The 20,065-nt window shown below is 41.9% G+C and overlaps 1 protein-coding gene across 3 annotated transcripts in view; it reads right to left on the bottom strand.

Annotated features, from left to right (window-relative positions):
- The window catches only part of LOC129707394 (uncharacterized), a 46,841-nt gene that overhangs the window by 8,805 nt on the left and 17,971 nt on the right, over nt 1-20,065 (bottom strand). For 2 of the 3 annotated variants that reach the window (XM_055652395.1, XM_055652397.1), the window contains exons 4-5: nt 9,284-9,430; nt 923-985 (exon numbers count right to left, since the gene is read on the bottom strand). In XM_055652395.1, the coding sequence (XP_055508370.1) occupies nt 923-985; nt 9,284-9,430 (210 nt within the window). Of the gene's footprint in view, nt 1-124; nt 521-922; nt 986-9,283; nt 9,431-20,065 lie in introns of those variants that run through there. The other variant, XM_055652396.1, reaches the window with a different exon arrangement.

The following is a 20,065-nucleotide window of genomic DNA, read 5'->3' as shown; positions in this document are numbered from 1 at the left end:
TTCAACTTGTAGATCAACAGTCTGTGTTTATTTGTCAATCTTTTTAGTCAATTAAAGAGACATCCTACAAGTTCATCTTCTCATTTGGGACCCAAATACCTATTACCATGACTGTAGAATTATCAGTTCATATTTGCAATAGTTTTGTAGGCACTAAATGTTGTAGCAATGAACCAAACTAATAGCAGATGTCATTTGATACAGCAGGATGGCCTTTAATCCCCTGAGAAGCAAGTCAAAATCATGAGAAGCACCCATTTGCATTCATAGGTAAACAATCTAAGAATATTTCAGTTTACACTTCACAACTTAACCTATTTTGATACTTCATGACAACTGATAAAAATCTCATATAAAAAGTGAGCAGTCCTTAATTGGTGCCTCAACAACATTTACTGTTTTGAGCCTGACTGAGCAGTGATATTAGTTTCCAATTATTGGAGTGGATTCTTGTGCATTTCAGCACCTTGGTTGTTCCATAAACTTTCAACAGAAAGTGTATAAAAGCTAGATGAGTAAACTGCAATTAAAAAAAATCAAATTTATAAAGTTTTCAACAATTTGAAATCGTCAACTTTTATTTGGTGGTGGTGTTATTGTCACATGTGCAAAGTGCAAATGCACAGTGAAATTATTTTCTCACAAACAGTCTAGTAGAGTATTATTTGCCATACCCAAGCATATCCCCAATCAGCAAATTGTACAGTAATAGTCCGTTGATCCTGCTTGCAGGAGGCGCCATATTTTGGCGCTTCTTATTCTAACATTAATTTAATCTACAAATATTATTTTGTTCGTGTTACGTTATACAAGTTTTAGTTTTCTGATTTAAATCTAAAAATACAAGTCAGTGACAAATAAAATTATGCAAAAGAATTCAAGTGAAAAGCATTACTAATGTCGTATAAAATTCAATACTTACCGCAACAGATGGTGATCCCATGCTTCCGCTGCCATCCTCAAATACAATTTGTTCCAGTTCCTCCTGAAAAACAAAACATAATACTTCATGGACAAAAGCATAGAACAGTTCAGCAACAGGCCCTTCCGCCCACGATGACATGACCATCACTTATCTGCCTGCATGTAAACCATTCCTTGTAAATCTACGTTCCCATCCAAAAGTCTCTTAGATACCACCATCATATCAGACTATATCACCCCCAACAGCATGTTATAGGTACCGGCCACCCTCTGTGTAATAAAACTTGCTCGACCTTTAAGCTGTGCCCTTTAGTATTTGTTTTTTCCATCCTGGGAAAAAGATTCTGACCATCTATCTTATCTATGCTGGTCACAATTTTATATACTACTATCAGGTCTTCTTGCAATCTTAGGCAATGCAGAGGAAAAAATCCCAATCTGTACAACCTCTTCCAATAGCTAATACCCTTCAATCCATGCATCATTCTGGTAAACCTCTTCTGCACCCTTTCCAAAGCCTCCATATCCTTCCTGTAATTAGGCAACGGGAACTGCACATAATACTCCAAATGTGGTCTAACCAAAGTCCAATAAAGCGGTATTTTGACTTCCTGAGAATATTGAAGCAAGCCCCGATCCACAAATGCAAACACATCATATATATTTTCCTTGCTTTAATTTAGCACCTTCCTTCAAGGTCCTGTCTTCTCTCTAATCAAGACGATCTTAAAACGTAATCACTATGCCCAAAATGAATTTCCAACGAAACACCAGTTGCCTGGCCAGGCTCATTTCCCAACACCTGGTCCAGTATGGTCCCTTTTCAGGTTGGATTATCCACATATTATTTCAGGAAACCCTCTTGGTTATACCTCACAAATTCTACCTCGTCGAAGCCTTTGCCATGAGCAAGCCCCAGGCAATACAGGGAAAGTTAAAAGTCACCCACTGAGACAACCCTGTTGATTCGGCATCTTTCGGTAATCTGTCTACATATCTGTTCCTCTATCTCCTACTTACTATTGGGGGGTTCAATAGTACAATCCCATGAGTGTGCCTACGCTCTTATTTCTAACCATGCTGCCTCAGTGGCCGAACCCTCCTCTATATTATCTGAGAGCCGCCGTGTCTACCCAATCAGTAATGCAACTCCTCCTCCTCCTTTGCCTGTCCCAATCACATTTGAAACATCAAAACCCCGGAACATCGAACTGCCAGTTATGTCCCTACTGCAAGCACATTTTCATAATTGCCACAACATTATAGTTCCAACCATCAGCCAGGCTCCAAGTTCATATACTTTCGCCACAATATGCACATTCAAATAAACTTACTTCAGCCCATCAGTGTCACCCTATTCCTTCACCTCTCTGTGCTTATCCTTCTTTTGAGACTTACTAGTCCTGATGTCTACCTTCTCATAATCCTTTCAAATTCAGACCAACTACTCTGGTTACCACCCCATGCTTCTCTAGTTTAAACGTTTCTGAGTGGCATGAGCAAATCTCCCTTGAACGATACTGGATCCCCTTCAGTTCAGATGCAACATCTATCTATACTATTACCAAAACTCTCATCTTGACCACTTCCGGTCTGCATTATATTTAAATTTGCGCAAAAACGCTACCCTATATCTGTAGGATTACTCACCACCTTGCACACCATTCTCCTCTGCTCCAAGCCACCAAGTTTTGTTCCGATCGGTGGAAGATTACAAAAGTTATGAAGGTTTAAAAAATCGTGAGCTCAGCAGATTGGTCTTCTCGCCCGGCAGTCACCATGAAGGTAACGCCCCGACGGGTCCCACCTTAGTCTAGTATCTCTTAGGTATACCTGCCCCAGAAGAGATCCCAATAATCTAAAAGTCTGAATACCTGCCCCCCCCCCCGCACCAACTCCTGGCATATTCATCTGTCCGACTATCCTATCTCTACCCTCACTAGCACGTGGCAGCAGGAATAATCCACATTACTATTCTCAGGATTCTATTTTTTTTTAATCTTCACCGAACTCCTTATTTTCACTTTGCAGGATCTCATCCCTTTTCCTACCCATGTCATTTGTGCCAATGTGCATAATGACTTCTGGCTGCTTGCAGGTTACACATTACAAATGATTAATTTTCAATATTACTTTTCTCCTTCAAATTATGTCCAATACAATCAATATTAGGCATGTCCAGCTTTAAAACAAAATGATCTAAAAATTCAAGTGTGCAACATAATTTTATTCATTACCAATACATGTGAAACTCTATTAACAGTATTTGCAAAGCAATTTGTGCCTCTTCAATAATTTAGTGAGCCACTTCCAGATGCAAATCACACCAATTCCAATGATGTGATTTACGTGTCAGATGGGAATTGACATTACTCGGAGGTGGCACAGTGTCAGCAGTTGGTACTATTGCCTCACAACTTCAGGGATTTGCAATTGATCGTGACCAGAGGTGCTGTCTGCATGGACTTGCACATTCCACCCATGATTGCCTGGGTTTCCACCAGATGTGTCACTTTTATTCTGTTTCTCAAACACATGCTGGGATTATTATGAAACTTTGCTACTGTGAATTGTTAGGAGATGGAAGAATCAGGAGTTGTTTGAGGGCATGTGTAAGACAACAGTGTGCAGCAAATTAAGTGGGGGAATCGCATCACTCCTAGTGCCATCACAGGTTTGTTGGACTGAATAAGCAAATATGATGAAAGAAAAAATGAAAAATTCAGAATACTTTAATAGTTTTTCTTTCCCTTTCAAATTACAAGGCTCTATAGTTTAAATTCATATTCAAAGACCTCTTAAAAGGTTTACTCTTAAATTACAGGAATATTATATATTCAATGAAAACCTCTCTAAAAGCTGTCATGAAATAATCCACACAAAATTCACACATATTTTAAACAGCTTAATAAAAATGTGGTTATTAAAAGTTAAAATTCAAAAATGTGTTCAGTACTGGCTTTTGCCGACTATAAAGATCGAATCATATGGAAGTAGAGTTTGGATTACATTTTCAAACAATAAATTGTTACTATCAATCCATTAATATTTGGGATTATTCATTTATGGGTTGGATAGTAAATTACAGTGCAATGAAAAGCACAAAATTATTCCTTTTGTAGTTTACTAACCTCTGTTGAATCACAGAGCCATACAGCACGGAAACAGACCCCTTGGCCCAACTCGTTCTTGCCGACCAAGATGCCCTATCTAAGCTGGTCCCGATGCCTACCTTTGGTCCTTCTCCCTCTACTCTTTTCCGATCCATATATCCATCCATGTATTTTCACTGCCTTAATGGTACCTTTCTCAACCACCTTCTCTGGCAGCTCGTTCCATATACCTACCACCCCAAGTGAAAAAGCTGCTTCTCAGGTTCTCCTTCCCCTTTCACCTTAAATCTATGTCGTCTGGTTTAGTTTAGTTTAGTTTGGAGATACAGCATGTAAACAGGCCCGCGGCCACAACAACCATCGAACTACCATTTACACTCGGTCTGTTATCCCACTTTCCCATCCACTCCTTACACGTTCGGGGCAATTTATTAACCTACAAACCTGCATGTCTTTGTGATGTGGGAGGAAACCAGAGCATCCCAGAGGAAACCCACATAGTCATGGGGAGAATGTGCACACTCCACACAGACAGCACCCAAGGTCATGACTGAACTCCTGCTCTGGCACTGTCAAAACTCTCCCTATAGTTCAGCCCATCTAGTTCTGACAACATTCTAGTATATCTTCTCTGCACTCTTTCCAGCTTATGACATCCTTCTTATAGCAGGGCAACCAAAACTAAATGCAATATTCCAAATGTGGCATCACCAAAGTCTTCTACAGCTTCTATATTCAATATCCTGATTAATGAAAGCCAATGTACTAATAACCTTCTTGACCACCCTATCTACTTTTGATGACACTTTCAGGGTACTATGGGCTTGCCAGATAAAACTGAATTTATTTTTGTACATTTACCAAAAGAGTGTGAAATGAATTAGAGAAACATTCTAAAATGTTAGATTAGTAAATTGTATTTAATTGTAAATATTTAGGACTGAACAACATTCTTTAAGAATTGAAATCACTCATTCCCTTCTTTCTGCCTCCTTTCACTCTGCCACATTGCTGGAACATAGTTTCACAGTGCAAGCAATTTTTTGCTCTTTTCAAGTGACTTATTTCATAAGCAAGTAAATGCATGTCTGCAAGCTGTTCGCGGAGAAATTCTGTCCTTTTCTAGCCACCCAATCAAAAAATGTTAAGACTTTAAAAAGCTGTACCTTGTTTTTGCGAAGGCCAAGGATATTTTCATTACTCATCATGACACTGTAATTTTGCTCCATTAAAACACTTTGCCTCTTTTAATAGATAAAGCAGTAATAGAACATTACAAAAATAGATTTAGCAAGGGATACTTTATGATATACTGTAATCGCTTGCCTCAGGGATGCAAATTTCACCCACAATGCCAGCATTTATTCCCCATCCCTAATTGCCACTGAATCATACATAGGTAGCTGTAAATCAGCCACATTGGTGTCACTTATCGCACACAGGACAGATTAATGATGGCACATTCTCTGGATTTTCACAACAATCTTGTAGTGTAATTCTAAAACCAATTCCAGATTTAAAAAATGTAATTACTTACATTTAAAATCCCCAACTTATGATGTAATTTAAACTAGGCTGGAGCATGATCCAAAAATCTTGCTGCTAAACCACAATACTACTGTACAAACTGAAAACATCAGATTACCAAATGCCAAAGACTTGCATTATTTTGTAACCTTGTATTTAGTACTCCATGCATCAATAACCCTATTCTGGGGGAAATTAAAAATGGGAAAATATCATAAATTTAAAAAGTAAACTCAAAATCATATATCAAAGATTAAGCATTTTCACAAACATAATTCTAAATCATCTAAATTATGTTTAGAAATTATAATTATACATTAATTGTGTCAAGTAAGTACAAGTTATTGTTGCTGTTGCTGGGACTTTCCTAAAGTTATCACTAAACATCACATTATTAAACTCTTCCATCAAAAACGTTAAATATAAATTACTCAAGAAATTATCAAAATGGCTGTGTTATTCTTCATACAGGCTCAATGATGCCCACCTATTTACCCATATGCAATGCAGATTAATTTTTACGAGTTTTATAACTCCTTTGCAAGTGAAAAGAAAGTAGGTTTAATATCCATTATTAACTGTCACTCAAAATATCTGGTTATTTAAGTACAATTTTTTTTTCCTTCGTTTTGTAGTTCTATTTTGTGAACTGCCAAATTAAAGTAATTTTATGAAAGGAACTTAGTATATCTTTTAAATTCAAGTAGAATGCTATGATTGGTATCAATGCTAGATTTGTACATTAGCTTTACAGCCAAAGTACACATACTGTAAATCAGTCGTTAATATATTATGCTCCTTTGGGAAAAATCACTAAGAGGAAACTTCCACCTACTGTAGACTGAATATTTTTAAAACTTCTCATACTAACTTAGGAATTAACTTTTCATGAACATTGCATATGATGATCAGCATTGTATTTAACTCTCAATGCTTCAGAAAATGACGCCAAAACAGCACTTCCCAGTGTAGTGCCCAACTTCAGAGCTGAAATTCTAATCACCACAGTAATAACGCCAATGCATTGCTAGCTTTTCCTCAGAATTGAGGTATGATATTTTTGTGTCATATAGTCCTCATTTGTCATGAAATGTAACTAACTCAACCCTGAGTGGTTCATCAGGCAGGATGAAGTATAAAAATAACCCAACCTCTTTGAAAAATGTTTGTTGAAAATAAACAAAATCTTAAAAATTAAAAGATGTCACCTTTGTTAGAGCAAATGTTAATACTTGCAGGTGAACTCTGTCAGGAACACAGAATTACAATGAAATAAGAAAAGAACAAAATGATGAAGAAGAATAAATGAGAGAAGGTAGTGATTTAATCATCTTCTTCTGTTAAACTACAGGTTATATGACTGATAGAGCTGGTCCAGAGTCAGAGAAAGCACAAATAACAGAAATAGTGGGGTAAGATGGGTCATGTAAAAACATGGAAAGTTTACAAACAGAAGATGCCCCAATTAGAACCCCTAACTATACCCCTAACTTTATTTTCAGACAGAGGTGATGTATGGCCTGGCAATCAAATAGAAGCCAGGTATTCTGCAGGTGTCTGAAACTTTTATGTTGAATTATTTTGCTCTCCTCTTCTTTGATCCTTGGCAATGTTATCCAAAGATATGACATCGGGTCCCCTATGTTTTCTAATAATGTCAACAAGTTCAAATATGTCTCCAATTCACATGTTGTCTCATTGCCGCACAATCATAGTCCTGAATTTTACTCAGTTAAACATCTAGGGGTAGGCAAATAATGGGCCCTTACAATAAATTCTGCTCATTAGCATTAATCCTATTCTGCTCCCTGATCACAGTCTCTGATTGCAGCAGACTATGTACAACCATGTCACATTTGACTCCATGCCAAGCTTCAAATCCAATGTCTTCTCCATCACAAGAACAACACTGCTCTACCTTAAAACTGGAATGGACAGATACCTCCAAATGTGCTGTTTGGCTAGATGTAATCATTGAATAACTAGAGAAAAGAATATCTGTATCAAACATGACTAGGTCCACTTGTCACCATCTCCATAGCTGTAGAGATTTATTATCTGAGTTCACAAAATAACAGGTCATTTTGGCAAGATCGAGGAGGGAAAAAGGCACTTGAAAAAACGTACTTCAGTAAGGATTAACCTTCAAATCTGGTGGGGATATACAGGTTTTATACAATGATTGCAGATTTTGAAAAGTGTGGAGCAACATTATGTCATAGACTATTGATCGTGGCACCAATGGTGGTGTTCAACTCACAGTATACTTTGAGAATTATGAAACAAAAAAAACTATCACGAGTAATAGTGAATGACAATGACAAATTACCATTTTCACATCAACAAGCCATAACTCAGCATTATCTGCTTTCTACAACCTGGGAACTGTTCAAGCAAAAATACAATTACAATTCATGAAATTCAGGGGCTCTCCACACCCCACCCGCACTACTGCAATTTTCACAAAGCATGGAGAACTTATGTTAATTACAAAAATAACCAGATGGTAGAAATTGGAAGACTTTTATGGTGAGGAATGAATAATTAACATTTATAAATAAAATTAGTTGTCCTATTAGTCTTTCTGACAAGTGAGATAGTTAAGTTGTTCCATACAGTAGTATCTGTAATAGTGTAACAAAGGTAAAACAATCTGATTGCAATTAGCTTTGAAACTATGTTGTAATAAATGGCAATTTCCATGTCAGTTTTATCAGACAGAATTGACTTTGCTTCAAATGTTATAATTCTGACCCGCAGTCAAGCATAACTTACCTTTGAAAAAAAAGTGGTCAGATCTGAAATTATTCTGGGCTACATAAACAAACCTCTGCCAAAATGCTAAATCCTGAAGCAATTATCATTCCTTCTAATTCGCTGCAATTTTATACAATTTCATTTAATGTTTGACTATTACAGATTCTTTACCAAATTGAAGTAGTTTCCATGATCCAGTTTTGAAATGTGTATCCACTGATCCTTATGAAAAACAGCATCACCATACAATTTGTCAATTCAAACAAATTGTTTTTCTCTTCAAAACCTACTCCAATTTAAAACTTTTTCTGTGATCTTTCCCAAATCATTTATATTCTTCCGTGATGATAATGAACTTGATGCTATCTTTAACCAGTCACTTTTATAGTGCAGTTCAAAAATGACAATTTAAATCTACTTCACAATAAGACAATCTTTGGCTATTCTTTGCAACTCAGCTAGAAGGCACCTGCTTTCCATCATACCACAGCTGCAAAAACAAATAGTGGGGAAATTCAAGAAACATTAAGGGTCAACAGAATGTTTCTTTGTCCGCAACACTACCTTCAACATTGTAACACCTTTCTTTTACTGCCTATCTCTTCTCTCCCCAAAACAGTCGCCATTCTCTATCATGTAATATGTAGTCCAGAAATATACAATCTAAATGAAATATGAACAAAATATACAATGAATACAATATACAATGGATGTAAAATATACATTTGGAAAGTCATCCTTAAATTATGTTTCAATTTACTATTCTTTTTTTGCTAAACTTTTAATGGCAATTCATACTACTTGTAATTCGGGTACATACTTTCCCCCAGTTTTAGCATTTTTTGGCAAGTTGAACTCTACATTATCAAATAGCCTTTACATTTTTGTATGAAGTACATTATTCCCTCAGGATGATTTCTAACTTCCCCAATTATTGGAGGGACATAGATTTATAAGAATACCTTGAACACAGAGTCAAATTCTTCCTCTTGAGCTTCTTCCACCTTTATTTCAATATTCACTGAATTTGCTGCATTGTTTTTAGACACATCAAACCTTTCATCTTGCCTTTCTCCAGTTGCTTCGTTGGAGCCAAGTCTGGGATTTCCCTGCAATTTAAATCAATAAAAAATATCAACAGCCTGTGCAAGCCAGATGTGGGTGGCTTCAGTTTAATGTACCATCTGATGCATGTTGGCTGTGCCCCAACAGCATTTTGCCAGTATTACAATGAATGGATGAAGTTTAACATGTGGACAAAAGAAGATATGAAATTTAATACAATGCAACATACACCAGGGAGGCAAAAAAAAAAGAATAACAGTCATGAGATATGCAAAACTCCATATAGCTAAAACAAAATAATTTATGAGACGTCACCAACTTTCAACTAAAAATATAACAGTTAACCTGGTGATTTTTTTTACGGGGGAAACACATGTTGAAATGTTCCTAGATATCTGCTTCAGAGCTTGAAAATATTGAATTGCAATGGTGATACTTAGGGGCACAGGTTAGAACAAAAATGTTAATTAACTTCAAATTTATCTGCAGAGTAATTTATACATCTCATTGGATGACTTATTGGACATTTTCTATCCAAACAGAGGCCCAAACACCTTTGAACATTGCTACACAACCAAATATGCATATTGCTACTTCCCCTGATCAGACTTCGGTAAATTTGGCCACCTGGCTGCGCTTCTACTACCTGCTAACAAGCAGAAGCTGAGGCATGAGGATCCAGTACAGAGAGTTGAGCAGTGGTGCTCTGAGGAAACAGATTAGATTCTGTGTGACTACTTTGAGTCAGTGAACTGGTCCATATCCAAGGACTCTGCAGCAAACCTCGATGAGTACACAGACTTCATCAGCGTGTAGAGGAATATATACCAAAGGCATTTTCCATGTATCAACAGCAAAGCCCACTTTCAGGTGAAGTCCAAGTCTGTAACATTCAAATCAAACAATCCCAAAATCTATCCAATCCCAATCTAACTTGATCCAAGAAATCTATCTACAACCTAAATCTATCTAAATCCATTAAGGATGTCAACTGGGAGTCCAGAGGCAATGCCAAGGACCCCGTCGATTGTGGGAGTGCTTGCATATTATAACGGTTACAAAGTCGGGCAGTATTGCTGAAATAACGGGTCCTAACATAAGCTCAATGCATTCCATGCTCATTCTGAACAGAAGGTTTAGCAATGTTACAAAATTTTGAGATTTTAAAAATCAAGTCTGCAATTTATCCCATCAGATAAAGCATAACAATAAGTTTAATTTGACACCAAATTCACTTTCATATCTCAAGTATTAAAAAAGTTATGGCCATTTTCATACTCGGAAATTAGCATCTTGTTCCCTATTGATTTTCAATGGACATTACAAAAAAGCTGTGATCTTGGATAATCAAAGGCCCATTTCTTAAGGAAAGATTAACATTTTTAAATAGCCTAAGTGTCCAAAGATTATTCACAAATAATTCACAATATAACATGATTTTTATATCTAATTTACATTAATTTATAGGCCAAATGGAAGGAATTTAGTGTTCAATTGCTGTAAATAAATGCCCATTTAAATCGGCTTTCTAGTGGGTTCATGTGGAACGCGCTGGTTTAGAATGTTGACAGCGCGCTGGATTAGTGCCCTCAAATGCCGAGAAAAATACTGCGGGATATAAAAAGCCCAAAATGAACTATTCGCTATAGATAACTTGATATATAGGGTTATATATATGCCCCATTTAATGTAAAAATAAGGTACATACCTTTAATTGTTTGCTTTATAAAACCCTGGGGCTGCGAGATGTTGCGGAATCAGAGAGTAATTTTAAACTATTAAAACTATATTATCGAGGCCTATAAAACTAATAATACCTTTTGCGACCGGGTCTTGCAGCGATTTTTCGTTAATGATTTACTAGGCTGAACATCTGCGATTAGTACAGCCTAGTAAAAATCGCGTTTTAAACCCGCCCCCTCCAAACAGCGCCAAAATCGCCGACATGGCTGAGGGCAGATTCCCAATGGCGATTCAGGTAGGTTTTGTAACATACCTAGAAGGTTGGCGGGATAACATCACCTGCCCCGTCAGCCTCGGGTGTGCCTGTACTAACAATCGCTGTGGCAGATTGCAAGATCAACTTTCTTGAGAGTGAATACACAGTAAGCAACTATCCAGATGGAGTCCCTGGCCTCATCCTCAGGACCAGTGGCAGAGATATTCAGAGCCATCTTTAACCACCCACCATTCTTATGACTCCACCTGCTTTAAGACAATCCAGATGCCAAAGAAAATCAAGATCTTAATGACTACCGTCCAGTGGCTTCGACATTCGCCATCATGAAGTGCTTTGAGAGGCAGATGATGGTGCACATTCATTCCTGCCTCCCGGACAGTTTTGATCCACTGCTTTTGCCTACTGTTGCAACAGGTTCACAGCAGATCCAATCTCCCTGGTCTTCAACTCACCTCTGGAACACTGAAGCGACAGCCAAAAATTACACCAGTATCTCTACTTCTTCAGGAGACCAAGGAAAATCAGCATGTCTCCAAAGACTCTAACTAACTTTTATAGATGAACCGTGGAAAGCATATTGTTAGGTTGCATCATAGCTTGGTTTGGAAACAGCTCTGCCCAAAACAGCAAGCAATCGCAGAGTTGTGGATGTAGTCAAGTCCATCACACAGACCAGGCTCCCCACCATTGAATCTATATACACTTTGCGCTGCTTCAGGAAAACAGCCAACATAATTAAGGACCTCTCCCACCCCAGATATTCCTTCTTCTCCCAGCTACTGTCAGGCAGAATGTACAGAAGTTTGAATACATGAACCACTAGACACAAGACCAGCTTCTACCCCTCTATTATTAATCTTCTGAACAGCCCATTCATAAGCTAGGTTGAAGTCCCTTCTCCAACCTACCTTAATGTGGACATTGGACTTCATATCTGGAAATGTAGGTTATAATGCTTAGAAATATATTCTGCACTGGAATCTTTCTCTTCATTCTACCTTTTGTACTTGTGTTTGGCATGATTGTATTCATTTAGAGTATTATCTGATTTGATTATATACAGAGCCCTACATAATGTTTGGGACAAAGACCCATCATTTATTTATTTGCCTTCTTGGCAAACTGGAACCTGGCCATCCTATTTTTGCAGCAAACCAATGGTTTGCATCTTGCAGCGAGCCTCTGTATTTCTGTTCACGAATTCTTCTGCGGACAGTGGTCATTGACAAATCCACACCTGACTCTTGAAGGGTGTTTCTGATCTGTCAGACAGATGTTTGGAGATTTATTTTTATTATAGAGATATATTTTCTGTCTTCAGCTGTTGAGGTCTTCCTTGGCCTGCCAGCCCATTTGCGATTGGTAAAGGGCCTGTCCCACGAGCATGCGACCTGCATGCAGCAAGCGCGACCAAACCGGAAATGGGGGCCGCGCGGAGGTCGAGTGATCCCCGTGCAGGGCCGGTCCCACCAGCATGCGCCTACATGCGGCGAGTGCGACCAAATCGAAAGCGGGGGCCTCGTGGAGGTCGAGTGAGTGACATGAAGTTCGAGGGAAGTCCGCGAGAAGTTTGCGCGTGACGTATGGCGTCAAGACGCTGCATACTACGTCGCGATGCTGCTGCGCACGTCCGTCCAGGCGGTGCATATGGCATTGAGGCGGCTGCGGGCCGGCAGTCCGTTGCCTCGCGGAATTTTTGATCACGGTCACTTTTTCGGAGCCCCGAGCGATGTTGGGACCAGCTCCGCACAACTCCATACAGCTCCGGCGATCGAAGTAGGACCGGCCCCGCGAGGCCCTACAGCTCAAGCGACCACGTTAGGTCGCGCTTGCCGCATGGAGTCGCATGCTCGTGGGACAGCCCCTTAAGCTCTCCAGTACTCTCTTTCTTCTTAATTATGTTCAAAACAGTTGACTTTGGCAAGTCTAAGGTCTGGCTGACGTCTCTTAACAGTTTTATTCTTGTTTCTCAGTCTCATAATGGCTTATTCGTCTTTCATTGGCACAACTTTGGTCCTCATGTTGACAGCAATAAAAGTTTCCAAAGGTGATGGAAAGACTGGAGGAAAGATTAGGTGTTGAGAACTCTTATACCTGCGTCAATTAGTCAATTAATCACACCTGAGCAATTACAAACACCTGTGAAGCCATGTGGCCCAAACATTATGGTGCAGTGAAATGGGGGGGGGGGGGGGGGGGGGGGGGGGGGGGGGGGGGGGGGGGGGGGGGGCCATGTACAGTGCATTCAGAAAGTATTCACACCCCTTCACTTTTTCCTTATTTTATTAAGTTACGGCCTTATTCTGAGATGGATTCAATTGATTTTTTTTATCATCAATCTACACACAATAGCCCATAATAAAAAAGGGAAAATAGGTGTTTAGAAATTTTTGCAAAGTAATTAAAAAGAAAGAAATAAAAAAAGTATTCAGACCCTTTATTCAGTACTTTGTTGAGGCACCTTTGGCAGCGATTACAGCCTCAAGCCTTCTTGGGTATGATACTTGGCTTGGCACACCTGTATTTGGGTAATTTCTCCCATTCTTCTCTGCAGATCCTCTCCAGCTCTGTCAGGTTGGATTGAGAGCGTCGATGCAAAACTATTTTCAGGTCCCTCCAGAGATGTTCGTTCAGGTTCAAGTCCAGGCTCTGGCTAAGCCACTCAAGGACATTCACAGACTTGTCGCGAAGCCACTCCTGCGTTGCCTTGGCAGTGTGCTTCGGGTTGTTGTTCAAAGGTGAACCTCCGCCCCAGTCCGAGGTCCTGAACGCTCTGGAGCAGGTTTTCATCAAGGATCTCTCTGTATTTAGCTCCGTTCATCTTTACCTCGATCTTGACTATCCTCCCAGTTCCTGTCGCTGAAAAACATCCCCACAGCATGATGCTGCCACCACCATGCTTCACCGTAGGTATGGTACTGGCCAGGTGATGAGCGGTGTCTGGTTTCCTCCAGACATGATGCTTGGCATTCAGGCCAAAGAGTTCAATCTTGGTTTCATCAGACCAGAGAAACTTGTTTCTCATGATCCCAGAATCCTTTAGGTGCCTAAGAGGGAACTGCAGATGCTGGAGAATCGAAGGTTACACAAAAAAGCTGGAGAAACTCAGCGGGTGCAGCAGCATCTATGGAGCGAAGGAAATAGGCAACGTTTCGGGCCGAAACCCTTCTTCAGACTGATCGGGGGCAGGGGTGGGTGGGGACAAGGAAGGGAAAAGGAGGAGGAGCCCGAAGGCTGGGGGATGGGAGGAGACAGCAGGGGGGCTGAGGAAGGGGAGGAGTCAGCAAGGACTAACAAAATTGGGAGAATTCGATGTTCATGCCCCCGGGATGCAGACTCCCCAAACGGAATATGAGGTGCTGTTCCTCCAATTTCCGGTGCTGCTCGCTGTGGCCATGGAGGAGACCCAGGACAGAGAGGTCGGAGACGGAGTGGGAGGGGGAGTTGAAGTGCTGAGCCACCGGGAGGTCAGCTTGGTTATTGCGGACCGAGCGGAGGTGTTCGGCGAAACGATCGCCCAACCTCCGCTTGGTCTCACCGATATAGATCTGCTGACATCTAGAGCAGCGGACACAATAGATGAGGTTGGAAGAGCTGCAGGTAAACCTCTGTCGCACCTGGAACGATTGCTTGGGTCCTTGAACGGAGTCGAGGGGGGAGGTAAAGGGACAAGTGTTGCATCTCTTGCGGTTGCAAGGGAAAGTGCCCGGGGAGGGGGTGGACCGAGAGGGAAGGGAAGAATTGACAAGGGAGTTATGGAGGGAGCGGTCTTTGCAGAAGGCAGATATGGGGGGAGATGGGAAGATGTGGCGAGTGGTGGGGTCACGTTGGAGGTGGCGAAACTGACGGAGGATTACTTTTTATATGTGACGGCTGGTGGGATGAAAGGTGAGGACTAGGGGGACTCGGCCCTTGTTGCGAGTGCGGGGATGGGGAGAGAGAGCAATGTTGCGGGGTATGGAAGAGACCCTGGGGCGAGCCTCATTTATGGTGGAGGAGGGGAACCCCCGTTCCCTGAATAATGAGGACATTTCAGATGTCCTGGTGTGGAACGCCTCATCCGTGGAGCAGATGCGGCGTAGACGGAGGAATTGGGAGTAGGGGATGGAGTCCTTACAGGAAGCAGGGTGGGAAGAAGTGTAGTCCAGATAGCCATGGGAGTCAGTGGGTTTATAGTGTATGTCGGTCAGAAGTCTATCACCTGCAATGGAGATAGTGAGGTCAAGGAATGGTAGGGAAGTGTCGGAAATGGTCCAGGTGTATTTGAGTGCCGGATGGAAGTTAGTGGTGAAGTGGATGAAGTCAGTCAGTTGTGTGCGGGTGCAGGAGGTGGCACCAAAGCAGTCGTCGATGTAGCGGAGGTAGAGGTCGGGGATGGGGTCCTGGTATGTATTGAACAAGGATTGCTCGACGTAACCTACAAATAGGCAGGCATAGCTGGGGCCCATGCGTGTGCCCATAGCTACGCCTTGTATTTGGAGGAAATGGGAGGAGTCGAACGTGAAGTTATTGAGGGTAAGGACCAGCTCCGCTAGGCGGAGGAGAGTGTCAGTGGCTGGGTATAGGTTGCTTCTCTGGTCGAGGAAGAACCGGAGGGCTATGAGACCATCGTGGTGGGGGATGGAGGTGTAGAGTGATTGGACGTCCATGGTGAAGATGAGGGGGTGAGGGCCTAGAGAATTGAATGCGCGGAGACGACGGAGAGTGTCTGAGGTGTCTTGAACATAGGTAGGGAGGGATTTAACCAAGGGTGATAGGATGGAGTCAAGGTATTTGGAAATGAGTTCGGTGGGGCACGAACAGGCGGAGACAATGGGTCTTCCGGGACAGTCAGGTTTGTGGATTTTAGGGAGAAGGTAAAATCGGGCTGTGCGGGGCTGGGGAACGATGAGGTTGGAGGCTCGGTCGGGTAGGGCATTGGAGTGGATGAAGTTGGTGATGGTGCTGGAGATGGTGGCCTGGTGCTCGTCAGTGGGGTCATGGTCCAGGGGTAAGTAGGAGGAGGTGTCCGATAGTTGGCGCGTGGCCTCAGCTTTGTAGAGATCGGCGCGCCAGACTACCACGGCACCTCCCTTGTCAGCGGGTTTGATAACCAAATCTGGGTTGTTGCGGAGTGAGTCGATGGCAGAACGTTCATGTGGTGAGATTGGAGTGAGACAGGGGAGTGGAGAAGTTGAGGCGTTTGGTGCCTTTAGGTGCCGTTTGGCAAACTCTAAGCGGGCTGCCATGTGACTTTTACTGAGGAGTAGCTTCCGTCTGGCCACTCGACCATAAAGGCCTGATTGGTGGAGTGCTGCAGATATAGTAGTCCTTCTGAAAGATACTCCCATCTTCACAGAGGAACACTGGAGCTCTGTCAGAGTGACCATCGGGTTCTTGGTTACCTCCCTGACCAAGGACCTTCTCCCCCAATTGCTCAGTTTGGCCAGGCGGCCAGCTCTATGAAGAGTCCTGGTGGTTCCAAACTTCTTCCATTTAAGAATGACGGAGGCCACTGTGCTCTTCGGGACCTGCATTGCTGCAGAAATTATACCCTTCCCCAGATCTGTGTCTCGACACAATCCTGTCTCGGAGGTCTACGGACAATTCCTTCGTCTTAATGGCTTACCTTTTGCTCTGACATGCACTGTCAACTGTGGGACCTTATATTGACAAGTGTGTCCCTTTCCAAATCATGTCCAATCAATTTAATTTACCACTGGTGGACTCCAATCAAGTTGTAGAAACATCTCAAGGATAATCAATGGAAACAGGATGAAGCTAAGCTCAATTTTGAGTGTCATAGCGAAGGGACTGAATACTTACGTATATGTGATATTTCAGTTATTTCTTTTTAATTACTTTGCAAACATTTCTAAACACCTGTTTTTGCTTCTTCATTCTGGGGGTCGGGGATCATGCCAGCAACCAGCTCTAGAGGGTCAGCGGGCAATGAATAACAGGACAGCGGGCAGTGGGATTTACTCCTGTGTCAGCGCGAGTAACCTCAATTGGTCCCTTGTTTGCACTGACACAGGAGTAAGCTCCACCGCCCATTGTCCTGTTATCCATCGCCCGCTGACCCGCTCTAAGATCTTTGCTCTTGAGCTGGTCCCCTCACTGTCCGGTCTACATTGAAAGACACGGACCGGGCAGTAAATGCCATGCAGTGTCACCCAGCGCAGCAAATGAGGCCATGTCCTGCTCCCAGCAGCAGTCGGAATTTAAGGATTTGCAGGAAGCGGCTGACTTGAGCGAGGCCGGCAAGCGGCAGGAGAGAGGTGTTCAGACGGAGAGCACTGCCAGAGGTGAGCGGGCCGGCAGAAAGCGCTGAGGTCCCGGCGGCCGCTCGCAGCCACCCGAGCTACTTTCCTCCATGGCCACAATGCGGTGGTTCCTCGCCCGATGCGCCGCGGCAGCGATGAGTGAGTGGGTTACTGGTATGATCTCCGACCCCTTCCTTCTCAACGTTCCTGCCCTCCCCGCAACTTTAGACAATAGGCAATAGGTGCAGGAGGATGCCATTCAATGTGATAATAGCTGATCATCCCCAATCAGTACCCCATTCCTGCCTTCTCCCCATATCCCCTGACTCCGCTACTTTTAAGAGCCGTATCTAGCTCTCCCTTGAAAGCATCCAGAGAACCTGCCTCCACCACCCTGTGTGGCAGAGAATTCCAGACTCACCACTCTCTGTGAGGAAAAAGTGCTGTCTTCAGCTCTCCTTGTCATTTACCCCTGACCAGACTTCCCACACGCTGTAAAAGTAACTCTCCCCCATATTGGTCCCTTGAACTAGTATTGTCATTCAATAAGATCACAACTGATTCAACTTGTCCTGGTGTGCTCCCGTTTTCCCCACCATCTCTCCACCTGCCGTCGCCCCCTACCCACTCAGTAATTCAGAATGAAGGAGACTTGGAAGCCTTGAGCAAATTGAATTGTTACTTTGAGAAATTCCATGGCCCGCCAGCCTTCTTTCAAAATTTAGCGACTCAAAACTAGGGTGCGTCTTCGACGCAGGTGCGTCTTCATTGCCGGGAAAAACAGTACTTTGTTAAGAGATATGGCTATTGAAGACTTTATAAAAGTCGATTGACAGCTTACGGAGAGGAGAACTATCTGCGCATGCGCGGTTTAAGATTCTTTCAAAGCCGACAGCCTACCCCGAGTAATTACTCATGGCACGTGCCTGCCTATAAGTTAACCTATCAACCTCCTACTCTACAAGAAACCAGTCCTAGTCTATATAGCTTCTACTTATACCTCACACCCTTGAGACACAAATCTTTTCTGCACCCTTTCCAGCTTACTAACATTCTTATTAGAGGCCAGAGACCGAAAACGCACAGAACGCTCTAAGTGTATTCTCATGACTAACTTGTTCAGTTGTAACATGAAAGCATGTTACAACTGTGCAAGTTATTACTCAGTATCTTGATGATGTGCACATGCTACTTCGCGACTCGGTATACTCATGTCGCCGCTACTTTCAGAGAACTATGTGTCCCTAACCCTGAGTTTCTCTGTTCTACCATTTATGGTGCAAGACCTGCCTTGGTTTAACTTACCATAATACCACACCTCACATTTGTCAAGAGTTAAATTCTATCTACCATTTCTTAGCTCACTTCCCCAGCAAGTTCATAGAGATTTTGTCATCTCAGTTAATCTCCTTCACTACACCACCAATGTCAGAGTCATCTGCAAACTTACTACCCTTCTAACAATATTACCTTCCAAATTGTTAATATAGATGACAAAACTGTGGATCCCGTATTAATGTATGAGACGCACTACTGGTCACAGGCCACCAATCTGAATAACAATCCTCCATTACCACCCTCTGACTCCTTGCATCTCCAAGTTTGTGTTTGATTGGATAGTTTACCTTCGATTTTATGTATTTATTTTTTTTTACACAAGATGTACCAACATTTACTGACTAACTAAAAATGTACTAACATATAACATAAATCATATACCCTGTGGAACCTCATTAAATCCTTGCTAATGTGCACGTCGGTAACATCTAATACCCTGCCCTCGTCAATCCTCATGATAAACTCTTTAAAAAGATCAAATTTGCGAGATATGATTTCCCATGCACAAAGCGTGCGGACAATCCAAAATCAGTCCTTGCCTTTCCAAATGCTGGTAGATCCTGTCCTTCAGAATGCCCACCAGTAACTTTCTCACTTTGATCTTAGATTTTCCAACCTGTAGTTCTATGGTTTCTAATTTCTCTTCTTAAAAAAAAAAGCCAAAACTTTAACCACTCTATAACCTTCTGGTGCTTCACTCATGGCTAAAGCTGATACAAATATCTCTGCCAGGGCACCTGTAATTTTTTCCCCTAGCTTCCCACCATGTCCATGATATGTCATCTTTTTGCCCACCTGTTTTCTCTCAGAACTGTACTTCAACATTTCTTTTACTCCAAGGGATTTGCTTGATTCCCGCTGTCTCTACCAGACATACACCTCCTCCGATTTCCTGCTTCAAAATCCAGAGATGATAAAAAGCTGGATTTAAATTTGGATTCAAATAGGTTTTATATGTTTTGGTTTTCATTAAACTTTCAAAAACTAGTAATTAATGACACAATAACAACAGTTGCTATTGCTGCTGCACATCCTCAGCATACCAATTCTGATGTGCTGATTGTACATTTGCCCTGTAACAACATGGATTTCCCCCAGGTATTCCCATCTTCCAAAATCTCAAAGACTTGCTGGTG

This window comes from Leucoraja erinacea, chromosome 21 (assembly GCF_028641065.1).
Source record: "Leucoraja erinacea ecotype New England chromosome 21, Leri_hhj_1, whole genome shotgun sequence".
NCBI classification, from domain to species: Eukaryota; Metazoa; Chordata; class Chondrichthyes; order Rajiformes; family Rajidae; genus Leucoraja; species Leucoraja erinaceus.
Note: the sequence above shows the minus strand (reverse complement) of the source record. Positions and strands in the feature narration are given on the sequence as shown.